Raw genomic sequence first — 22,764 nt, 5'->3', positions numbered from 1 at the left:
GATGTGAAGTCCACCCATCTTCAGGTTCTCGAGACAGCTGGGGAATTCTGGGAGTTGAAGTCCATTCCTCTTCAAGTTCTTGAGATAGCTGAGGAATTCTGGGATGTGAAGTCCACCTATTTTCAAGTTCTTGAGACAGCTGGGGAATTCTGGGAATGGTAGTCCACAGTTGGACTCTTAAAGTTGGACTCTTTGAGTGGTTCTTCAGCCCCGTGAAGGACCAGTCTGATGATGGGACATCTTTGGCTACTACTGGCATCTTTTTAACAGGGAGAAGAAGGCCTTGCTGGCCAGAAGGGAGAAAAAGGAGAACCAGGAATTTCCGTAAGTGACGGTACACCCAAGTTGCCTTCTTTTGGAGTACCGGTAGTCCTCGATTTACGACCTCAATTTGAACCAAAATTCCCACCGCTGAGCAAAGCGGTTGTTAAATGAGCCGCCTGCCAAATCTGTCAACTTTTCGGACCCAGTTGTTCAGTGAATCGAATGCGGTTGTGAAATGAACCATGCGGTCGTTAAGTGAATCCGGCTGCCCCTGTTTGACGTTGCTCGTTGGAAGGCCGCAAAAAGTGGATCATGTGATACACCCCCCCCCGGGACGCTGCGACCATCATTTAAATATGAATCCGTTGCGTCTCAATTTGGATTATGTGACGGTTGGGGTGCTTGCAACGGTCGTAAGTGTGAAAAACAGTCACAGGTTGGGGATTTATTTTTATTTTTTTAGTGCTGTTGTGATTTTACTTGGACGCTCAACGAATGGTTGTAAGTCGAGGATTTACCTGCAGCGGTTCAGGGAGAAACTCAAGGATCTCAGCCCGGTGGTTGAGAGGTAAATCTGCAGAGGTGGTCCGTCTGTCAGCATTTAACTACTAGGCAGATGGAGACGGACGGGAGCCACCTCTCTGGGGAAATGACAGCTTCCTTAAGGGAGCAGATAGGAAAATGGCGGATCTTGGTCAAAGGCCGACCAAGGCTGCAGTTGAAAATGTCCTTTTGTTGGGAGGGCTGGCAATGCAAGGCTCAGAGGCTGCCAAGCTCGCCTGGAATGTGAAAAGCTGAATTAGCAAATGCAGGGAAGAAATGGGGAGGAGGGGAGGAGAGGATGTCGACTTGATTTGGAAGGGTAGAGAATTCCTTCCTTCCTTCCTCCCTCCCTCCCTCCCTGTTATCCTCTCTCTTTTTCCCCTTCCTTCCATCCTTCTTTCCTCCCTCCCTCCCTCCCAGTCATCCTCTCTCTTTTTCCTCTTCCTTCCTTCCATCCTTCTTTCCTTCCTTCCTTCCTCCCTCCCTGCCATCCTCTCTCTCTTTCTCCCTTCCTTCCTCCTTTCCTTCCTTCCTTCCTTCCTTCCTCCCTCCCTCTCTCCCACTCTGCCATTCTCTCTCTTTTTCCCTTCCTTCCATCCTTCTTTCCTTCCTTCCTTCCTCCCTGCCATCCTCTCTCTCTTTCCCTTCCTTCTTTCCTTCCTTCCTGCCTGCCATGCTCTCTCTCTTTCCCCCTTCCTTTCATCCTTCTTTCCTTCCTTCCTTCCTCCCTCCCTTTCTCCCTGCCATCCTCTCTCTCTTTCCCCCTTCCTTTCTTCTTTCCTTCCTTCCTGCCTGCCATCCTCTCTCTCTTTCCCCCTTCCTTCCATCCTTCTTTCCTTCCTCCCTCCCTCCCTCCCTTCCTCCCTGCCATCCTCTCTCTTTTTCTCCCTTCCTTCCTTCTTTCCTTCCTTCCTTCCTGCCTGCCATCCTCTCTTTTTCCCCTTCCTTCCATCCTTTTCCCCCCTCTCTCTTTCCCCTTCCTTCCCTTCTTTTTCCATCTTTCTCTTGTCAGTCTTTCCCCTCCCTCCTTTTCTTCTCTTTTTCCCCTTCTTTCCTTCCATCTTTCCTCCCTTTTTTCTCATCACTCTTTTTCTTCCCTCCTTCCTTCCTTCCTTTCCTCTCACTTTCCCATTTCTTCTATTCTTCCTTCCTTCCTCCTTTCTCTCATAACCCACTTCCCCTTCTTCCCCTCCTTCTTTAAATCTCTATTTCCCCTTCCTTCTTTCTCTCATTCTTTTTCCTTCCTTCCTTCCTTTCTTTTTCTCCTCTCCCTTCCTTCTTCCTTCCTTCTTTTCCTCTTCACACTCTTTCCCTTCCATCCTCCCAGGATAAAAATTTCCTCCAAGCAAGATTTTCTTCCCCTGGCACTGTAGAAACCCAAGTGTGAATACTTGAGAGAGTGCACAAAAGCAGCAGAAAATCATTCAGTGGCTTTTGCTGGCAGCCCAAACCTGTTTCCAGTCGTCCCTTTGTGGGGGGGGGGGATGAGGTGGACCCCATTTCCTGACCTGAGGGGCATGGTTGAATTTCCCTCTGTCTCCCTGAGACCAGAACGAACCTCCCCTTGGCTTTGCCCACTTATGGGGCTGAAGAAACTTGAGAAGGGAGGGAAACTGACCGGAACCATGCCTGTTGCGGAATCTTAAATTCAGCTTTTGTGCTTCTCTGCCCAGGCCGAAGACGTGAAGGTCATTGTGAGGAGCGAGATGAGCAGGAAGGACGGTAAGGGCTCTAAATTGAATCAATTTGAATGCCAGCACATCTCCGACTGGCAAAGGAAAGTTCATCCTGTTACATATGAGTGTTTTTTTTTTTACCCAGCTTGATCATAGATTATCGTAGCAGAAGCCGGGCGGGCGGCCCCTGACCTTAGCGGTGGGTGGGGATGGTTTTCCTGCAGAATCTTAATTTAAAACAATCCTCGTGGCCAGCAGAATGCAAAAGCGACAAAGTCTGTGATTTATTTTCACATCTGGGCTTTTGATTCTTCCGTCTCGTGCACGGCTTCTCCGCCTTGGCAGCTTGAAGATGGCTGGACTTCAACTCCCAGAATTCCCCAGCCAGCTGTGGGGGTTGAAGTCCAACCTTTCTTCAGGTTCTTGAGGTAGCGGGGGGGAAGTCTGAAATCCACCCATTTTCAAGTTGAAATCCACCCATTTTTCAAATTGCTGGGCTGGCTGGGGAATTCTGGGAGTTGAAGTCCTTTCCTCTTTAAGTTCTCGAGACAGCTGGGGAATTCTGGGAGTTGAAGTCTACCCATCTTCAGGTTCTTGAGACAATTGGGGAATTCTGGGAGTTGAAGTCCATTCCTCTTTAAGTTCTTGAGACAGCTGGGGAATTCTGGGAGTTGAAGTCCATTCCTCTTCAAGTTCTCGAGACAGCTGGGGAATTCTGGGAGTTGAAGTCTACCCATCTTCAGGTTCTTGAGACAATTGGGGAATTCTGGGAGTTGATGTCCATTCCTCTTTAAATTCTTGAGACAGCTGGGGAATTCTGGGAGTTGAAGTCCATTCCTCTTTAAGTTCTCGAGACAGCTGGGGAATTCTGGGAGTTGAAGTCTACCCATCTTCAGGTTCTTGAGACAATTGGGGAATTCTGGGAGTTGAAGTCCATTCCTCTTTAAGTTCTTGAGACAGCTGGGGAATTCTGGGAGTTGAAGTCCATTCCTCTTTAAGTTCTCGAGACAGCTGGGGAATTCTGGGAGTTGAAGTCTACCCATCTTCAGGTTCTTGAGACAATTGGGGAATTCTGGGAGTTGAAGTCCATTCCTCTTTAAGTTCTTGAGACAGCTGGGGAATTCTGGGAGTTGAAGTCCATTCCTCTTTAAGTTCTCGAGACAGCTGGGGAATTCTGGGAATTGAAGTCTACCCATCTTCAGGTTCTTGAGACAATTGGGGAATTCTGGGAGTTGAAGTCCATTCCTCTTTAAGTTCTTGAGACAGCTGGGGAATTCTGGGAGTTGAAGTCCATTCCTCTTTAAGTTCTCGAGACAGCTGGGGAATTCTGGGAATTGAAGTCTACCCATCTTCAGGTTCTTGAGACAATTGGGGAATTCTGGGAGTTGAAGTCCATTCCTCTTTAAGTTCTTGAGACAGCTGGGGAATTCTGGGAGTTGAAGTCCATTCCTCTTTAAGTTCTCGAGACAGCTGGGGAATTCTGGGAGTTGAAGTCTACCCATCTTCAGGTTCTTGAGACAATTGGGGAATTCTGGGAGTTGAAGTCCATTCCTCTTTAAGTTCTTGAGACAGCTGGGGAATTCTGGGAGTTGAAGTCCATTCCTCTTTAAGTTCTCGAGACAGCTGGGGAATTCTGGGAGTTGAAGTCTACCCATCTTCAGGTTCTTGAGACAATTGGGGAATTCTGGGAGTTGATGTCCATTCCTCTTTAAATTCTTGAGACAGCTGTGGAATTCTGGGAATTGAAGTCTACCCATCTTCAGGTTCCTGAGACAGCTGGGGAATTCTGGGAGTTGAAGTTCATTCCTCTTCAAGTTCTTGAGACAGCTGGGGAATTCTGGGAGTTGAAATCCACCCATTTTCAAATTGCTGGGTTGATTGGGGAATTCTGGGAGTTGGAGTCCATTCCTCTTCAAGTTGCCAAGCTCGAGAAACACTGCTCTAGTATACATGGAGGCAGAGATCACATCAGATTTCCTTCGTTGGCACATTAATAAGACGATTGCATCAAAGTAATCACCATGTCCCGAGCGATCCCCTGAAACTCAGATCCCCTTGCCATGGGATCTACTGTGCAAATCTAATTATGCCCAGATGTTAGGTAAGATGAGGGACTAATAAATTTTACAAATAATAGTTAAATAAAATTTTTAAAAAATAACATAAAATAAAATAAAATAAAATAAAATAAAATAATTAAATAAAATAATTAAATTAAATTAAATTAAATTAAATTAAATTAAATTAAATTAAATTAAATTAAATTAAATTAAATTAAATTAAATTAAATTAAATTAAAATTTACCAAGAGCCTTGGTAGCACAGTGGACTAATGCACTGTTATTAACATCTGCTGCTTGCAATTACTGCAAGTTCAAATCCCACCAGGCTCAAGGTTGACTCAGCCTGCCATCCTTTCAAAGGTAGGTAAAATGAGGACCCAGACTGTGGGGGCAATAAGCTGACTTTGTATAAATATACAAAAAGTATGAAGGCTATTGCTTAATGCATTGTAAGCCACCCTGAGTCTCCGGAGAAGGGCGGCATATAAATTAAAGCAAATAAATAAATAAATAAACAATTAAATTAAATTAAATTAAATTAAATTAAATTAAATTAAATAATTAAATTAAATTAAATTAAATTAAATTAAATTAAATTAAATTAAATTAAATTAAATTAAATTAAATTAAATTAAATTAAATTAAATTAAATTAAATTAAATATGAATGCTTCCTTTGCCACCGAGCCTTTTTAATTATCCTGTATACTGCAAACACATCACAAAAAAACCCTTTTTTTGGTCTGCTTTCACAGTTTGTGACGGTGAGTCGCAAAAGAGGAACCCTCCAACAGGAAAAGAGAAGTACCAATCCAAGCTGGCATGCCAACAAGATGGCATTTGAGCTACCAAGCTTGGCCCAGATGGTTAAAGCAATCCCCCGTTATCTTATCTACCGAGTTGTAATTGCAGGCAGATCAAAGTGTTAATGTTCTCTCCCGATTAAACCTGGTTGTGGTTTAGTGATTCGGCGCAGGTACAAAATCAGAGAAGCTCTTGTCGGGGGCCAAGCTGCAGTGGACGTTATGGGATTTGTCACCCGAGACTTTTGAGGGAGGCGATGCTATACTGCATTCTGCCAGCTCCATAGAATCATAGATTCCTTGGACTGGAAGGGACCTTAGAGGTCTTCTAGTCCAACCCGCTGTCTAAGGCAGGAGACTTTATTCATCCCAGCTTCTAGCAAGCCATGAGAAGTGCATGGCTTACTAACTAACTACTTTTTGGTCAACTGATTAACACACGAGGAACGGTTGCAGGAATTGGGTATGCCTAGTTTAATGGAAAGATGGACCAGGGGTGAGGTGATAGCATCTTCCAGTATTTGAGGGGCTGCCCCAAAGAAGAGGAGGGGGTCAAGCTGTTCTCCAAAGCCCCTGAAAGCAGGACAAGAAGCAATGGGTGGAAACTAACCAAGGAGAGAAGCAACTTAGAACTAAGGAGAAGTTTCCTGACAGTGAGAACAATTAACCAGTGGAACTCCTTGCCTCCAGAAGTTGTGGGTGCTCCAACACTGGAAGTTTTTAAGAAGAGGTTGGATAACCATTTGTCTGAAGTGGTGTAGGGTTTCCTGCCTAAGCAGGGGGTTGGACTAGAAGACCTCCAAGGTCCCTTCCAGCCCTAGATCTCTATGATTCAGTGAGACAGATAAAATATATATGATAGATGACAGATTCTGTAGATAGATAGATAGATAGATAGATAGATAGATAGATAGATAGATAGATAGATAGATGATAGATACATAGATACATAGATAGATGGGTAGATAGATGATGAGGGATAGGTGATGGATGGATGGATGGATGGATGGATGGATGGATGGATGGATGGATAGATAGATAGATAGATAGATAGATAGATAGATAGATAGATAGATGATAGATAGAGATAAATAGATGATATTGAAATAGATAGTTAGAGATAGATAGATAGATAGATAGATAGATAGATAGATAGATAGATAGGAGAGAGAGAGAGAGAGAGAGAGAGAGAGAGAGAGAGATTGAAATAGATGGATGGATAGATAGATAGATGTATCTTGAAATAGATAGATAGAGAGAGAGAGAAGTTTTAATAGAGAGTTAGACAGACAGACACATAGATGGATGGAACACTTTTTTAAAAATGTTTTTAATTGTTTTGTCATTGCTTTTAATTATGGGGCCAAATATGTGTGTGTGTGTGTGTGTGTGTGTGTGTGTGTGTGTCTTTTTAATTGTATTTTAATGTTTGTAGTTTATGTTTTTACTTTGGCTGTACACCGCCCTGAGTCCTCAGGGAGAAGGGCGGTATATAAATTTGATATAAAATAAAATAAAATAAATTGCCACCAGGAGTTGTGGGTGCTCCAACACTGGAGATTTTTAAGGAAAAGACTGGACAGCCGCTTGTCCGGAATGAAATAGAATCTCCTGCTCGAGCAGCGGGTTGGACTAGAAGACCTCAAAGGTCCCTTCCGGCTCTGTTGTTCTATGCCTTGGTTCTCGCTGTCCCTCATCCTCACGTGCCCAGAGGAGGATCTCAAATTAACGAGAAATTCCTGCAGCAACGAAGAGCTCGGTTTCCTGATTCTTCCTCTTCTTCTTCCTTTCCGGCAGGCAAAAGCATCTGTACAGCCAAACGTCCGGCAGAGTCCGATGTTGGTTCCTTGGCAGATGCCCAGCAAATGGCAGAGGAGCCCCCACCGGCCAAAGATCCGGCAGCAGAAGGCCCCCTGGGCAAAACCAAAGAAGGGAAGCAGAAAGGTACTGGACTGGCATTGGGGAGACCCCCCCCCCACCTTCAGCCTTCGAAGTCCCCTGGCGAACTCACTTCATCCATTCACTGATTTAACAAATGTATCTACAGGTAGTCCTCGCTTAATGACCGCCATTGGGATCACCCACTCCATCACTAAGGGGCCGGTCACTAAGCGAGAAATCACACGACCTGCGGTGGGGTTAAGGGAATCGCCACAGTCATTGTGCGAGACGTCACTTAACCGTGACTTGCAGTTTTCCTGCCGTGGACTCTGCTTGTTGTGAGAAGCTGGCTGGGAAGCGTGCAAAGGGAATTGGGCCACTCTGAGATGCAGCAGCAAGTTGTAGAGCGAGGACTGGTTGTAAAGTGACTCTTTCAGTGCCATCGTAGCTTTCAATGGCTGCTTAACACAGGGAAGGGAAGGGAAGAGGGGAGGGAGAAGGAAGGAAGGAAGGAAGGAAGGAAGGAAGGAAGGAAGGAAGGAAGGAAGGAAGGAAGAAGAGAGTTGAAATAGGGAAGGGAAGGGAAAGGGAGGAAAGAGGAGAGGGAGAAGGAAGGAGGGAAGGAAGGAAGGAAGGAAGGAGAAAGAATTGAAACGGAAGGGAAGGGAGGGAAGAGGTGGAGGGAGAAGGAAGAAAGAAGGGAGAAGGAAGGAAGGAGAGAAAGAGAGAGTTGAAACGGAAGGGAAGGGAGGGAAGAGGTGGAGGGAGAAGGAAGGAAGGAAGGAAGGAAGGAAGGAAGGAAGGAAGGAAGAAGAGAGTTGAAATAGGGAAGGGAAGGGAAAGGGAGGGAAGAGGGGAGGGAGAAGGAAGGAGGGAAGGAGGGAAGGAAGGAAGGAAGGAAGGAAGGAAGGAAGGAAGGAAGGAGAAAGAGTTGAAACAGGGAAGGGAAGGGAAAGGGAGGGAAGAGGGGAGGGAGAAGGAAGGAGGGAAGGAAGGAAGGAAGGAAGGAAGGAAGGAAGGAAGGAAGGAAGGAAGGAAGGAAGGAAGGAAGGAGAAAGAGTTGAAACAGGGAAGGGAAGGGAAAGGGAGGGAAGAGGGGAGGGAGAAGGAAGGAGGGAAGGAAGGAAGGAAGGAAGGAAGAAGAGAGTTGAAATAGGGAAGGGAAGGGAAAGGGAGGGAAGAGGGGAGGGAGAAGGAAGGAGGGAAGGAGGGAAGGAAGGAAGGAAGGAAGGAAGGAAGGAAGGAAGGAAGGAAGGAGAAAGAGTTGAAACAGGGAAGGGAAGGGAAAGGGAGGGAAGAGGGGAGGGAGAAGGAAGGAGGGAAGGAAGGAAGGAAGGAAGGAAGAGAAAGAGTTGAAACAGGGAAGGGAAGTAAGGAAGAGAGGGAGGGAGGGAGGGAGAAAGAAAGAAAGAAAGAAAGAAAGAAAGAAAGAAAGAAAGAAAGAAAGAAAGAAAGAAAGAAAGAAAGAAAGAAAGAAAGCCATCCCGACATTCCAGCCACCCTTCCGCCTCCCCCTCCCTGGTGATGATCAAGGCAGGAGGGGGATGTGGTCCGTGGCTGTTGTGGCAGCCCATAATGATCCGTGTTTGCATTGTGGCTAATTTATTTGCACACCCACATTAGCTGCAAGTTTCCCCTGGCCTTGAGGGCAGCTGCTGGGAGGATCACGCAGGGAACGGATGGGCTTCCCGGGAGGAGGTGAATCACTGGCATTCTTTCTTTCCTCCTTCCTTCCTTCCTTTCCTTCCTTAATTTTCCTTTCCCTTCTTCCCTTTTCTTTTTCCTTTTATTTATTTATTTATTTATTTGTTCAACTTGTATGCCGCCTTTCTCCGAAGACTCAAGGCGACTTACAATGCATTTTCCTTTTCCCTTTTCCCTTCTCCTTCTCTCCCCCTCTTCCTTCCTCCATCCCCTTTCTTCCTTCTTCTCCTCCCTTCCTTTTCTCTTCCTTCCTTCCCTCCCTCCTTCTCTTCCTTCTTCTACTCCCTTCCTTCCTTTCCTCCTTCCTTAATTTTCCCTTCCTCTCTTCCTTCCTCCATCTCCCCTTCCTTCCCTGCTTCCTTCTCTCCCTCCTTCCTTCCTTTCCTTCCTTCCTTAATTTTCCCTTCCCTTCTGCCCTTTCCTTTTTCTTTCCCTTCTCCTTCCCTCCCTCTCTTCCTTCCTCCATCCCCTTCCTTCCTTCTTCTCCTCCCTTCCTTTTCTCTTCCTTCCTTCCTTTTCTCCTTCCTCCCTTCCCTCCCTCCCTCCAGCTTAGCGGTCTGAATTTTCGGGGGGGGGCTTGTGTTGCCTTGCAGATCTCTGCGCCTTGCCGATGGACGAGGGCGCCTGCCTGCAGTATGTGGTGCTGTGGTATTTCCACCCGGAAACAGAGACCTGCCGTCCCTTCATCTATGGCGGCTGCGGCGGAAACGCCAATCAGTTTCCCTCTAAGCAGAGCTGTGAGGGGAGGTGCAAGAGAGGAAAAGGTGAGTTGGGCAGGAGAGCCATTTTTCACAAAATTCTCAAATGCACGAGGAATATTGAGGAATAAATGATGATAATATCAAGGAATGGGTCGACTTGGTCTAGAGGTGAAGGCGTCAGGCTAGAAACCAGGAGACGGTGAGTTCTAGTGCCATCTTAGGCACGAAAGCCAGCTGGGTGACTTTGGGCCAATCACCAGGAGACTGTGAGTTCTAGTCCCACCTTAAGTATAAAAGCCCGTTGGGTGACTTTGGGCCAATCACCAGGAGACTGTGAGTTCTAGTCCCGCCTTAAGTATAAAAGCCCGTTGGGTGACTTTGGGCCAATCACCAGGAGACTGTGAGTTCTAGTCCCGCCTTAAGTATAAAAGCCTGTTGGGTGACTTTGGGCCAATCACCAGGAGACATTGACATCATAGCTTCAAATAGTCACTAAGCAAACAGTCGTACGTTGAGGACTACCTATAGTTTTATTTTATTTATTTCTAAGATTTTTATTATTTTTATGAATAACTCAAGGAGGTGAACAAACAAAATAATTCTTTCTCCTCCTGTTTTCCCACAAAGCAATGTGGGAATGGGTTGGTGGGTTGACCTGAGAGAAATTCTGGGATGGATTCATGGAAAATCTGAATATATCAGATATAGCACCTGTCTCCTAGTGATTGGCCCAAAATCACCCAGCAAACTTCCATGGCTAAGGCAGGACTAGAACTCCCGTCTCCTGGTGATCGGCCCAAAGTCACCCTGCCAGTTTTCATAGCTAAGACAGGACTAGAACTCCCATCTCCTAGTAATTGGTCCAAAGCCACCCAGCCAACTTTCATAGTTAAGACAGGACTAGAACTCCCATCTCCTGGTGATCGGCCCAAAGTCACCCAGCCAACTTTTATAGCTAAGGCAGGACTAGAACTCACCATCTCCTGGTAATTGGTCCAAAGCCACCCATCCAACTTTCGTGCCTAAGGCAAGACTAGAACTCACTGTCTCCTGGTTTCTAACTTACTACCTTATTTGCTAGACTCATACATCTTCGCCTTAAACCTGAATTTTGATCCAGGCTTCCTAAGGATGGAGGCTTGAACAGTTTGTCAATTTCCGTATATTTATTTCTTGCGCTTCCAGATCGCTTAAAATATATATTTTTTTTATTTCTTTGTTTTTTCCCTTCTCTCCCAGGAAGGTGACCATCTGCAGAGCAAAGAGGTGGCATCGGGACGAGCAAAGACAAACCCCCCTCCCCAAATTGTACAGATGGCAAAGAGCTGGACGTTTCTGCCCCTATAAACAACATTTGTGTTAATAAATCCATTTGGAAAAAGGATGTGGGGTTCTTGACGGAGGGCAGGACTGTTGTCGTATCCTCTCCTGGTTCTTAGGTTTGTCCCGAAGTCCAGGTGCCAAAAGCACACAGGTAGCAAGCCTTGACTTACAACCATTCGTTTAGCGACCGTTCAAAGTTACAAGGGCACTAAAAAAAAGGGACTTTTTCACAGTTATGACCTTTGCCGCAGCCTCACGATCACGCGATCAGAATTGAGATGCTTGACCACTGGTTTGTATTTATGACGGTCGCCGTGTCGCTGGGATCACGTGATCCCCTTTTGCGACCTTCTGACGAGCAAAATCAAGGGAGAAACCGGATTCACTTAACGACCGTGCGACTAACTGAACAACCGCTGTGATTCATTTAACGACGGTGCCAAGAGAGGTTGTAAAACAGGTCAAAAATTCGCTTAACGCACATTTCACTTAGCAAACAGAAATGTGGGACTCGGTTGTGGTCGTAAACCAAGGACTTTTGAAATTCTGAAAAGTGAAATTATAAAAGCCCAGGCTAGCACAATACCAGTGAAGAAGAAGTGGGGGAAAGAAATTACAGCTCTCAAAAGAAACCAGCATAACGAACTGTCTGATAAATTGAAAAACAAAAAGGACACAGAAAGAGGGGCACATTCCTAGGGCAGAATATCAGCAAAGAGCCCAAGCCTGCAAAGATAGAGTGACTACCTTTACCAACCAGCACTACTATTCGGATTAAAATGAGTGTTCAGGGCATCCATTTAATGAAACCCACCCCACCCCCCCGAATCATCAGGTGGGAAAGGATTTTAGAAGTCTTCTAGTCTAACCCCCTGCTCAGGACTGGAATCCTCAGAGATCCTCTGGGGCAGACAGAATCTTAACAGAATCACAGAGTTGGAAGGGACCTTAGAGGTCATCTAGGCCAACCCCCCACCCAAGCAAGAGACCCTATGCCATTTCTGACAGATGGCAGTCTGGTCTCTTCTTGAAAGCCTCCAGGGATGAAGCTCCCACAACTTCTGAAGGCAACTTCTGTTCCATGGGTTGATTGCTCTCACTGTCGGAAACTTTCTCCTTATTTCCAGGTTGAATCTCTCCTTGATCAGTTTCCATCCATTCTTCCTTGTCTGGCCTTGGAAAATAGCTTGACCCCCTTCCTCCTCTCTGTGGCAGCCCCTCAAATATTGGAAGATGTTCTCCTGTCTCCCCTGGTCCTTCTCTTCGCTAGACTAGCCATGCCCAGTTCCTGCAACCGTTCATCATATGTTTTAGCCTCCAGTCCCCTCATTATCCAGATTGCTCTTCTCTGCACTTTTTCTAAAGTCTCAACATCTTTTTTATAGTGTGGTGACCAAAACTGGATGCAGGACTCTAGGTGTGGCCTTACTAAGGCTTTACAGAGTGGTATTAGTACCTCACTTGATCTTGATTGAATCCCCCTCACACCAGCACGCTGATCACTTCTTCGTAGCTCCGATGTATTTCAGTTTTGCACACCCCACCCGCTCTGAAAAAGATAAAAAGGAGATTTTTCTGACTCCTTCCTCGTTAGTGTCCACTTAGCTGACTCTTCCAAATTCATTAAGAGCAGAAGAGGAGAGAATTAGCAAGCAATCTTAAGCAATTTGTTCCGGGCGAGGGATTTAATGAGGTCGACAGAAACCCTCCATGTTTGATGTGGAGGTCTTCCGGTCCAGCCCCCTCCTCAGGCAGGAGACCTTATAGCACTGTGGACAAATGATTGTCCAGTCTCTTCTTAAAAACCTGTCTGTCTGTCTGTCTGTCTGTCTGTCTGTCTATATCATCTATCTATCTATCTATCTATCTATCTATCTATCTATCTATCTATCTATCTATCTATCTATTATATCTATAATCTATATCATCTATTTACTCTATCATATCTATCATATCTATCTATCTATCATATCTTTATCAATCTATATGTCTATCTATATCATATCTATCTATCTATTTAACCTATATCATATCTATCATATCTATTTAATCTATCATATCTATCTCATATCTATCTATATCTATCTATCATATCTATATCTATCTATATCTATCATATCTATCTATTTAACCTATATCATATCTATCATATCTATATCTATCTATATCATATCTATCTATTTAATCTATCTATCACATCTATCTCATATCTATCATATCTATCTATTATATCTACTTATTATATCTATCATATCTATTTAATCTATCTATCCATCATATCTATCATATCTATCTATCACTCTATCTATCACTCTATCTATCATCTATCTCTATTTCAATCTATATCTATCTATCCATCCATCTATCCATCATGTCTGTTTATCATCTATCTATCTATCTATCTATCTATCTATCTATCTATCTATCTATCTATCTATCTATCTATCTATCTATCATCTATCTATCTATCTCTATTTCAATCTATATCTATCTATTTCAGCTTATATCTATCATCTATCAATCTATCTATCCATCCATCCATCTATCCATCATGTCTGTTTATCATCTGTCTGTCTGTCTGTTTGTCTGTCTATCTATCTATCTATCTTTCTATCTATCTATCTATCATCTATCTATCTATCTATCTATCTATCTATCTATCTATCTATCTATCTATCTATAGATCTATGTCTGTCTATCTATCTATCTCTATCTCTGTCTGTCTGTCTATCTATCTATCATCTATCTATCTATCTATCTATCTATCTATCTATCTATCTACCTATCTATCTATCTATCTATCTATCTATCTATCTATCTATCTATCTATCATATGTATCTTATCAGTCTCATTGAATAATAGAGACCTAGGGCTGGAAGGGACATTGGAGGTCTTCTAATCCAACCCCCTGCCCAAAAAAGAAATTCTATACCATTTCAGATAGATGATTGTCCAATCTCTTCTTGAAGCTCCCACAATTTCTGGAAGCAAATTGTCCCACTGGTTAATTGTCCTCACTGTCAGGAAGTTTCTCCTTAGTTCTAGGTTGCTTCTCTCCTTGATGAGTTTCCATCCGTTCCTACTTGTCCTGCCTTCAGGTGCTTTGAAAATAGGTTGACCCCTTCTACTTTGGGGGCAGCCCCTCAAATATTGGAAGGCTGCTATCATGTCACCCCTGGTCCTTCTTTCCGTTAAACTAGACGTACCCAATTCCTGCAACCGTTCTCCGAACATTAATTGGTAGACCAAAAAGTAGCTAGCTAGTAAGCCATGCACTTCTCACAGTTTACTAAAAGCCGGGATGAATCAGATCTCCCGCCTTAGTAGGTTAGACTAGAAGACCTCCGAGGTCCCTTCCAGTGAGACATTTGTGGAGCGAATTTTGCCCCATTTTACGACTTCTCCTGCGGCACAGTTGTTAAAATGAATTGTGGCAGCTGTTAAGTGAGTCACACCATCTTTCAGTGAATCCAGCTTCTTCCCCCCCCCCCTTGACTTTGCTTGTCGGAAGGTTGCAAAAGAGGATCTCGCATGACCCCGGGAGGGGGACACTCTGCGACGGTCGTAAATGTGAGTCGGTGGCCAAGCATCCGAATGTAAATCATGACATGACCCCCGGGGATGCTGCAACGATCCTAAGTCACTTTTTTCAGTGCCGTTGTCACTTTGGCCACTAAGCGAATTGTCGTCAGTCCTAAATTGTTGTAAGCCGTAAGCCGTAAATATACCAGCTGTATATTTTCCTGTTTTAAGAAAAAAACCCCGCCCCAAGTTTTACATCTTAGGAAAACACCCTCTGATCTCTTGACCCTTTATTTATTAATTTTTTAAATTGATTTCTTTTTTGTTAATTGCATTTCTTAGCGCTTAATAAACATCATGTTGTCTGGGCGTTTAATTTGCTTAACATTACTAATTATATTCTTAATCTCCGCGCCTTTTTTCCCCCAGCCACTGGTAGAATAAGTTCCATGTTTGATCGTATTCTGTGTCTTCTTCCTGCTTAATCTTCAATGTCAATCTATCCATTTCTGCCCAATCTTCTTAATTAACTCTTTGTCTCGCGGCATTTCTTCATTTTTCCAACGTTGTGCAAATATGTAATCCTTGCTGCTGTCAGTTCGTGTAATATTAAATGCATACTTTTCTTATCTAATTTTTTTTTCTGATATTATACCTAATAAAAACAGTTCAGGTTTAAAATCTACATGTTTCCCTATCATCTTTTCTAACCATCTTTGCCCCAATTTTGTTTCTTGACCCTGTCGGTTATACTTTACAAGACTCTTAAGCCAGCAGGGGGAAAAAAAATAAATAGATAATTTGAGGGGCACCGGCGAGAAATCCTGTAATAAAATTCCCTCCCCATCCTAAAAAAAAAAAAAAAAACACCACAAAAAACCCACACACACATTTCTGTGGCATCTCTGCCCAGTGACGTTACTAGCCAACATTATCTCATTCCAAAGAGAATCCGATCTTCATCCAAAGCTCCGTCTCTTTTCGGATTTACGTTATAAAGCCATTAACGTATCATTTCCTCCCTCTCGGTCTCTCTCTCTTTCCCCGTTCCCCCCTATATAAATAAATAAATATCTATATATATATGTGTGTGTGTAAAATATATATATATATATATCTCCAAGGCTGGGCAGGAGAAAGCAGGTGTTTTTCCGTAGAGAACACACAAGGCAGCTTATCAAAAAAAGAATCTGAGGAAGACAAACCGAACTTCGGATCACCTGGGAATGTCTTCAATCTTGACCTAAAAGATCGAGCGAGAATTTGCAGGTGCAGCTTGGCTTCCCCGCTCCAAAAAAAAAAAAAAACGGTTTCAGGTAAGTGAATTTTGGCTCACCTGCTTTTCTAAAGGGAGAGAGGAAAACCTGAACTTTGCAAAAAATAAAAAGAGTAGAAGAGTAGAAATAGTTACCTGAACGGATTGCAGAACTACGAGGCAGGTAAGGCAAGGATAGAAGTTAATTAGCCAGAAGTAAATTTTTAAACAGAGGAGGTGAATAATTCACATCCTTTTCGGGGTTGGGACTGTGGGGTGGTGGTGTTTTGCGTTACCAAAGGGATGGAGGTTTGTTTGTTTGCTGTTTGCAGAATGGGCTTTTTGATTTGCAATCTTTAATCGTCGCATTAACCTTTGGAAAGAGACATCGCAGGACGAGATGCTTTAAAAGGGAATAGGAAGGAGCGGGGGTACCCCATTTTGGGGTTTTTTTGCCAAAATAAGGAGGTGCAAAGGAATAGAGGGACTAGCTGAATCGCTTCTGTTTCGATCATGGTTAATTTCCGAAGAGATTATTCAAAGCAGAGTGTCAAAAAGAGAGGTGAGGAAATATTCGAAGGAGCATCCTTGAAACTAGCTTCAATGGGGAGATGTTCCTGCCCCAAATCAGTTTCAAACCAGTTGAGAGCAAGACTTTGCTCCAGAAATACCTCGACATTCGAAGATGTTTTGCAACAGCAGGGGAAATAATTTTGGGAAACACAAGTATTTTCTTTCTCTTCTTTCCCCCCTGTTTTTAGTCCTTTAAATTCATTCTAAGAATCTAGTAATCCATAGTGTGTATTTTAAAGGAATTTCTCTAGGTTTATACACATTATTATTTTGAAGCATACATATGTTTAAGGCATGTACATTTTTATGGTGTGCATATGTTATTTGTTTATTTAAATTGTATCCGTGTTCAAAGGGTGCATGTTTTAAGACATGCATATATCATTTTTTTAAGTCTACCCATGATTAAGATATGCACATTTTAAGGCAAGCAAATGATATTAGTTTTTTACATATACATGTTTAAGGAATGCATATTTTTAAAGTGTGCATATGTTGTTGTTTTTTTAAAGTGTACACATATTTAAAGATTATATTGGTTTTTGACTCTAATAAATATTTGACTTTGATCTAGTGAAAGAATGTACATTTTTAAGATGTTCATATGTTATTATTTTTACGTATCCACATGTTTAAAGAATGTGCATGTATTATTTTTATACATACATTTAAGATCTGCACATTTTTAAGGCAATATACATGTTATTTTTTTTAAAGTATGAACATGATTCAGATACGGACATTTTTAAGGCATACATGTTATTTTTTTAGGTAACACGTTTAAGATATGAACATTTAAAGATATGTACATGTGGTTTTTTTAAAAAGAATAAACATACAGGTATGTAAGATATGCAAATTTTTAAGGCACGCATGTTATTATTTTTAAATTATACACATGCTTAAGATATGCACATTTTTAAGGCATGCATGTTATTTTTATTTTTTTTAAGGTAGCTGCAGGACATGTTCTGAAGGTTGGCATAAAACAGGATCTCTGTTGGAGGTCTCGATTCAGTAGGTTCCTTATTATAAGGGCTCCTGAGCTTCTACAGAGTGCTAAAAGAAGACGGAGCGATTAAGTCAATATTTTTCGACCTTAGCAACTATAAGAGGTGTGGACTTCAACTCCCAGAATTCCCCAGCCAGTTAAGGTTGAGAAAGAACGGAATTAATTAGCAGAAGGTTCATTAAAGATTCATTAAAGAGACAAATGCTTCTAATACAATTGGATGGGCAACGGTCAAAGAAAGCTAGCGACGTTGATTAGATGTGAAGGCACCAGCTAGGTTGATTAAGACATCCGTAAGATGGTGAAAACCTTGTTTCTGCCTAAAATAGACCTGGAAGTGCAAGAAAAGACAAAGCTGGTTAAACCCAGAATCTCCGTTGGCTACAATAAACCAGGAGAGACAAACTGAGATGGAGAGAGTTTAGACGCTATCTCGGTTTTTTTTCCTTTGTGATACAGTATTTGCCCAATAGATTAAAACAGAAGGGAGGGAGGGAGGGAGGGAGGAAAGAAGGAAGGAAGGAAGGAAGGAAGGAAGGAAGGAAGGAAGGAAGGAAGGAAGGAAGGAAGGAAGGAAGGAAGGAAGGAAAGAGGGAGGAAGGAGAGGGAGGGAGGGAGGAAGGAAAGAGGGAGGGAGGAGAGGGAGCAGGAGGAAGGAAGGAAGGAGGGAGGAAGGAGAGAGGGAGGGAGAGAGGGAGGAGGGAAGGAAGGAAAGAGGGAGGAAAGAGAGGGAGCGGGAGGAAGGAAGGAGGGAAGGAGGAAGGAGAGGGAGGGAGGGAGAGAGGGAGGAGGAAAGGAAGGAAAGAGGGAGGAAGGAGAGGGAGTGGGAGGAAGGAAAGAGGGAAGGAGGGAGGGAGGAAGGAAGGAGAGAGGGAGAGAGATAGGGAGGAGGGAAGGAAGGAAGGAGAAAGGAATTTTTGAGCATGCTTTTTTCTTAACAAATGCCTTCTGTTTTTCTCACGCTAATTTATGCTGGAGGAAGGAGAGCAGAGCAAAGATGTAAAAAGCCTTAAAATTATATGTGGGGTTTTTTTTAACAAAAGAAATGGTAAGATTCGTAAATCCATAAGGAAATCCTTAGGGAATATCAGGAAAAAGAACTCTAGATTGAGCAGAAGTCTGATGAAATTCAAAATGCTTTCACGCGGAACCCTCCGTTACTCCGTAGTGGGAGACATTTAAACAATAAGATAATAAATAAAAATCATCCAGATCAGAAATATGAAATCCGGTTTGCTTAAATGCTTTTATTTGCTCCTTTGCTGTTTTGACTATAGATGATAGAAGAGAGAGAGAGATGATAGATAGATAGATAGATAGATAGATAGATAGATAGATGGATGGATGGATGGATGGATGGATGGATGGATGGATGGATGGATGGATGGATGGATGGATGGATAAACAGACAGAAAGATAGATAGATAGATAGATAGATAGATAGATAGATAGATAGATAGATAGATAGATAGATAGATAGATAGATAGATAGATAGATGGATGATAAACAGACATGATGGATGGATGGATGGATGGATGGATGGATGGATGGATAGATGATAGACAGATAGAAAGATAGATAGATGGACAGATGGATGGATAGATGATAGAAAGATAGATAGATAGATGATAGATAGATAACAGATGATAGGTAATAAACTAGCCAGTTCACATTCAACTTGTGGACAATCAGGACATTCACAAATGTTTCTAGAAATCTTACATCAACATTTGATTTCTTTTCAATTTACTTCAGTAGCCTGCACATGAATTCTGTTTTCTGAATGAGTCGGAGGCCATCTTTTCCAACTCACAAAATTTACTAAAAGGCACAAAAGCATCTGCCTTTTTCATAAAATCTGCCAATGGCAAAAGTTGGCGACCAGACTCTTCAAGAATGCTGGCCAGAAACTAACCGAGTTTTTCTTGAATGGCATGTGGAATGGACTTGCAGTGCTGGAGGACAGCCACACGGTGGCGCCCAATAAATGCAAAAGCCGTTCGAACGCTCCAAGAAGGAATTCTAATTCTAATTATTATTATTTTAATCTGGGAACATTTGAGGACATTATACTTCAGGCCTCTTCCTCCTCCACATTTTCCCCAACCCAAAGACGCATCCACTTATGATAATGACACCATTAAAGAAAAAGAAAGGCTATGCCACTATACTAAATTATTGTATTTTTTTTCCTTTTAAAAAATACCGCTTTTTTTAAGACATTATCCAAATGGCAACAATTATTTTCATTTCGTATGCCTAGGAGGGATAAACTTGCCTCCAGAAGTTGTGAATGCTCCAACACTGGAAGTTTTTAAGATGAGGTTGGATAACCATTTGTCTGGAGTGGTGTAGGCTTTCCTGTCTAAGCAGAGGGTTGGACTAGAAGACCTCCAAGGTCCCTTCCAACTCTGTTATTCTATTCTATTCTATTCTATTCTATTCTATTCTATTCTATTCTATTCTATTCTTATTCTTATTCTTATTCTTATTCTTAATTCTACTCTACTCTACTCTACTCTACTCTACTCTACTCTACTCTACTCTACTCTACTCTACTCTACTCTACTCTACTCTACTCTACTCCATTCCATTCCATTCCATTCCATTCTATTTCTGATTCTATTCTATTCTATTCTATTCTATTCTATTCTATTCTATTCTATTCTATTCTATTCCATTCCATTCCATTCCATTCCATTCCATTCCATTCTATTTCTGATTCTATTCTATTCTATTCTATTCTAATTCTTAATTCTACTCTACTCTACTCCATTCTATTCTACTTCTTATTCTATTCTATTCTATTCTATTCTATTCTATTCTATTCTATTCTATTCTATTCTTCATTATTCTGTTCTGTTCTATTCTATTCTATTCCATATTTTCTATTCTATTCTATTCTATTCTATTCTATTCTATTCTATTCTATTCTATTCTATTCTATTCTATTCTATTCTATTCTATTCTATTCTTCATTATTCTGTTCTGTTCTATTCTATTCCATTCCATATTTTCTATTCTATTCTATTCTATTCTATTCTATTCTATTCTATTCTATTCTATTCTATTCTATTCTATTCTATTCTATTCTGCAATCTATTCAAATGCTTCTTGTTTGATTCACATGAGTTTATTATCTGACTCTGGTGCTTGGGGGAAAAATCTTGAGTGTTGTAATGTAAAGTTTAAAATTGGTCTTATGGACGTGCAAACAGAACCGGGTGGAGGGGGAATGCCAGAACTGCACACCTGTTTCAAAATCCATACAGGTAATCTTCATCTTACGACCACAGTTGAGCCCAAAATTTCCGTTGCTAAGTATGAAAGTTGTCGAGTGAGCTTTGCCCCGTTTTACTACACTTGTTAAGCAAATCTGGCCTGCCTTTGTGACCGTTGCTGTGTCCCAAAGTCATTTTGTGACCTTCGGACAAGCAAAGTCCATGGGGGGGGAGTCGGATTCACTTAACAACCCATGATTCACTTAACAACTGTGGCAAGAGAGGTCATAAAATGGGGCAAAGCTCAATGAACAAATGTCTCGCTTAACAACCGAAAACGTGGGTTCAATTGTGGTTCTAAGTTGAGGACTATCTGTACGGACTCAGCTCCTGTAGAAAGTTAGCCAAGATCCTCATCCAGGGCCCATGTTCATAAGCCTTCTCTCCTTCTTTGGTGGCACAGGCTCCGTGGCACCATGATGACCCCCTCAAGACTCCTTCTCCTTCTCCTGGTTCTCTCCACCTTGAAGACGGGCTGGTCCTTCAACGCCGACTCCATCTTCAGCTGCCTCAGCTCTGCTCTCTCCCAGGCCAAGGAGGACCTCATGGCGGAGAACTCTGTCCTGGAGAAGAGGACCTTCATGGTCCCTCTGGAGGGTGAAGAAGACTCCGACTCCTCGGAAGACACGGGGACAGAGAAAGAGAAACGGACTTTCCCGGCCGTCACGCGCTACGTCTCCCTCGCCCAGTCCAAAGGGAAGATGTCCCACAACCAAGCCAAGAATGACCGACGCGCTAAGTTCACTCTTTCCTTGGACGTCCCAACCAATCTCATGAACATCCTCTTCCATATTGCCAAGGCCAAGAACCTCAGGGCCAAAGCCGCCTCCAACGCTCAGCTGATGGCCCAGATCGGCCGGAGAAAGTGATGGAAGAGTCAGGAGAGAGATGGCCAAGGAGTAGGCCTCAACCCCACCTCCAGAAGATCTTCAGGGATGGGATTGTCCACTCTCGTACGCCAGAGATGGTCTCTTTTCTCCGTCTCTTGAAGCTCCCCAACCTTCGTTCCTTCTTTCTTTCTCCATCTCATCCTTCTTCTTCTCAAGTTTCACCCCCGAGGAACTTTGGCTAAGTGGAACTTAGGAGGCTTACCCTCCAAAAAAAAAAATGTTAAGGAGAAAAATGTTCCTTGCTTTACACACATGATGCAGGTCCCAATTAAAGCAAATTCTCTTGAGTTTCTAATTCTTTCTTTATTTTTTTCTTGCTGACGACGAGTTACTAATATATCTCACCCACAGCATTGGCCAAAATCAGCTTTGGTTGCCACAACAAGCATCCTATGAATTCTGAATTGTAGGGTCCTTGATGGTCTCGGAGCCTGGTGGTTTCCTTGCAGACGTTTCATGACCCAAGTAGGGAACATCATCAGTGCTAGAAGGGAATGGGGTTTGTGGAGAGAGGAGGAGGAGGACTGTGTGGTCCTTGATGCTTTCTGGGCTTGTGTGATGACCCGGGGCATGGCACAAAGGCAACCAGTATGAGTCCAGGGGTGAAATGCTGTTGTGGCCCGACAGCGGCCTGCGCGGATCGTGGCTGATCCCAACGACAAGGAGGCTGGTGTGGTGTTGTGCCAGCAACCTGTGCAGCCGGCGCTCGCGTCGGACAGCGAGGAGGCTGAAGAGGATGTGGTGCCAGAGGCAGAGACTCAGCCAGGGCCTTCAGAACCTCCAGAAGCTCCTTCAAGTGGAGAGAGCGAAGTGGAGGAGCCTCTCCTCAATGCTCGAGCACGCAGGGCTGCCAGAAGGCAGGAGTGGCTCCTCAGGAGGAGGAGGTCTCCTTGAGAGTAAGGCTTGGGGCTAATTGGCCACTCCCTTAGCCTATTTAAGTCACATGCCGTTAGTAAGTTTCTTGCTGGAAACAACTTGTAATTATCATCAGAGCATTTTTGGAAAAGTCTTATCGTATTTTGTTTTCTGGGCTGGTTGCCAACCTTTGCCGGACTTTGGTTTATTCTTGCTACTTAATAAATTTGATAAAGGACCATTGGTGTGTGTCAATATCCTTGGAAATCCGGAGCTGGGGCAGAACAAATGCTCCCGGTTCGGACCATATCGCCCAATCCGGTAGCGATGGTGGCGGGTGGTTCAGAGAACCGGTAGCAAAAATTCCTGGGGCCCCCCATGCCCAGCTGAGCCGCGCGATCATCAAAGGCTGTTTTT

The 22,764-nt window shown here is 43.1% G+C and overlaps 2 protein-coding genes across 10 annotated transcripts in view; both read left to right on the top strand.

Annotated features, from left to right (window-relative positions):
• The window catches only part of LOC117658814 (uncharacterized), a 131,485-nt gene extending 120,470 nt beyond the window's left edge, over positions 1 to 11,015 (top strand). For all 8 annotated transcript variants that reach the window (XM_087873560.1, XM_087873558.1, XM_087873555.1 and 5 more), the window contains 5 exons: positions 271 to 324; positions 2,481 to 2,529; positions 7,146 to 7,292; positions 9,527 to 9,697; positions 10,874 to 11,015. In XM_087873560.1, coding sequence (XP_087729686.1) covers positions 271 to 324; positions 2,481 to 2,529; positions 7,146 to 7,292; positions 9,527 to 9,697; positions 10,874 to 10,881 — 429 coding nt within the window. In that variant the 3' untranslated portion in view covers positions 10,882 to 11,015. The remainder of the gene's footprint in view (positions 1 to 270; positions 325 to 2,480; positions 2,530 to 7,145; positions 7,293 to 9,526; positions 9,698 to 10,873) is intronic.
• Positions 11,016 to 13,258: 2,243 nt separating this feature from the next.
• UCN3 (urocortin 3) lies at positions 13,259 to 21,787 on the top strand. Of its 2 annotated transcripts, none has more exons than XM_034406918.3 (2): positions 13,259 to 15,796; positions 21,006 to 21,787. In XM_034406918.3, exon 2 carries the CDS (start codon positions 21,019 to 21,021, stop codon positions 21,469 to 21,471), a length of 453 nt encoding a protein of 150 aa, XP_034262809.1. In that variant the 5' UTR covers positions 13,259 to 15,796; positions 21,006 to 21,018; the 3' UTR covers positions 21,472 to 21,787. The 2 variants fall into 2 exon arrangements, with proteins under 2 accessions (XP_034262809.1, XP_087729680.1); XM_087873554.1 differs by lacking the exon at positions 13,259 to 15,796 and adding an exon at positions 15,803 to 17,325.
• Positions 21,788 to 22,764: the final 977 nt, after the last annotated feature.

The sequence above is a fragment of the Pantherophis guttatus genome, chromosome 7, assembly GCF_059756535.1.
Source record: "Pantherophis guttatus breed Tessera chromosome 7, ASM5975653v1, whole genome shotgun sequence".
Classification (NCBI taxonomy): Eukaryota; Metazoa; Chordata; class Lepidosauria; order Squamata; family Colubridae; genus Pantherophis; species Pantherophis guttatus.
The sequence above is the reverse complement of the archived record's forward strand: the minus strand, read 5'-3'. Positions and strand labels throughout refer to the sequence as shown.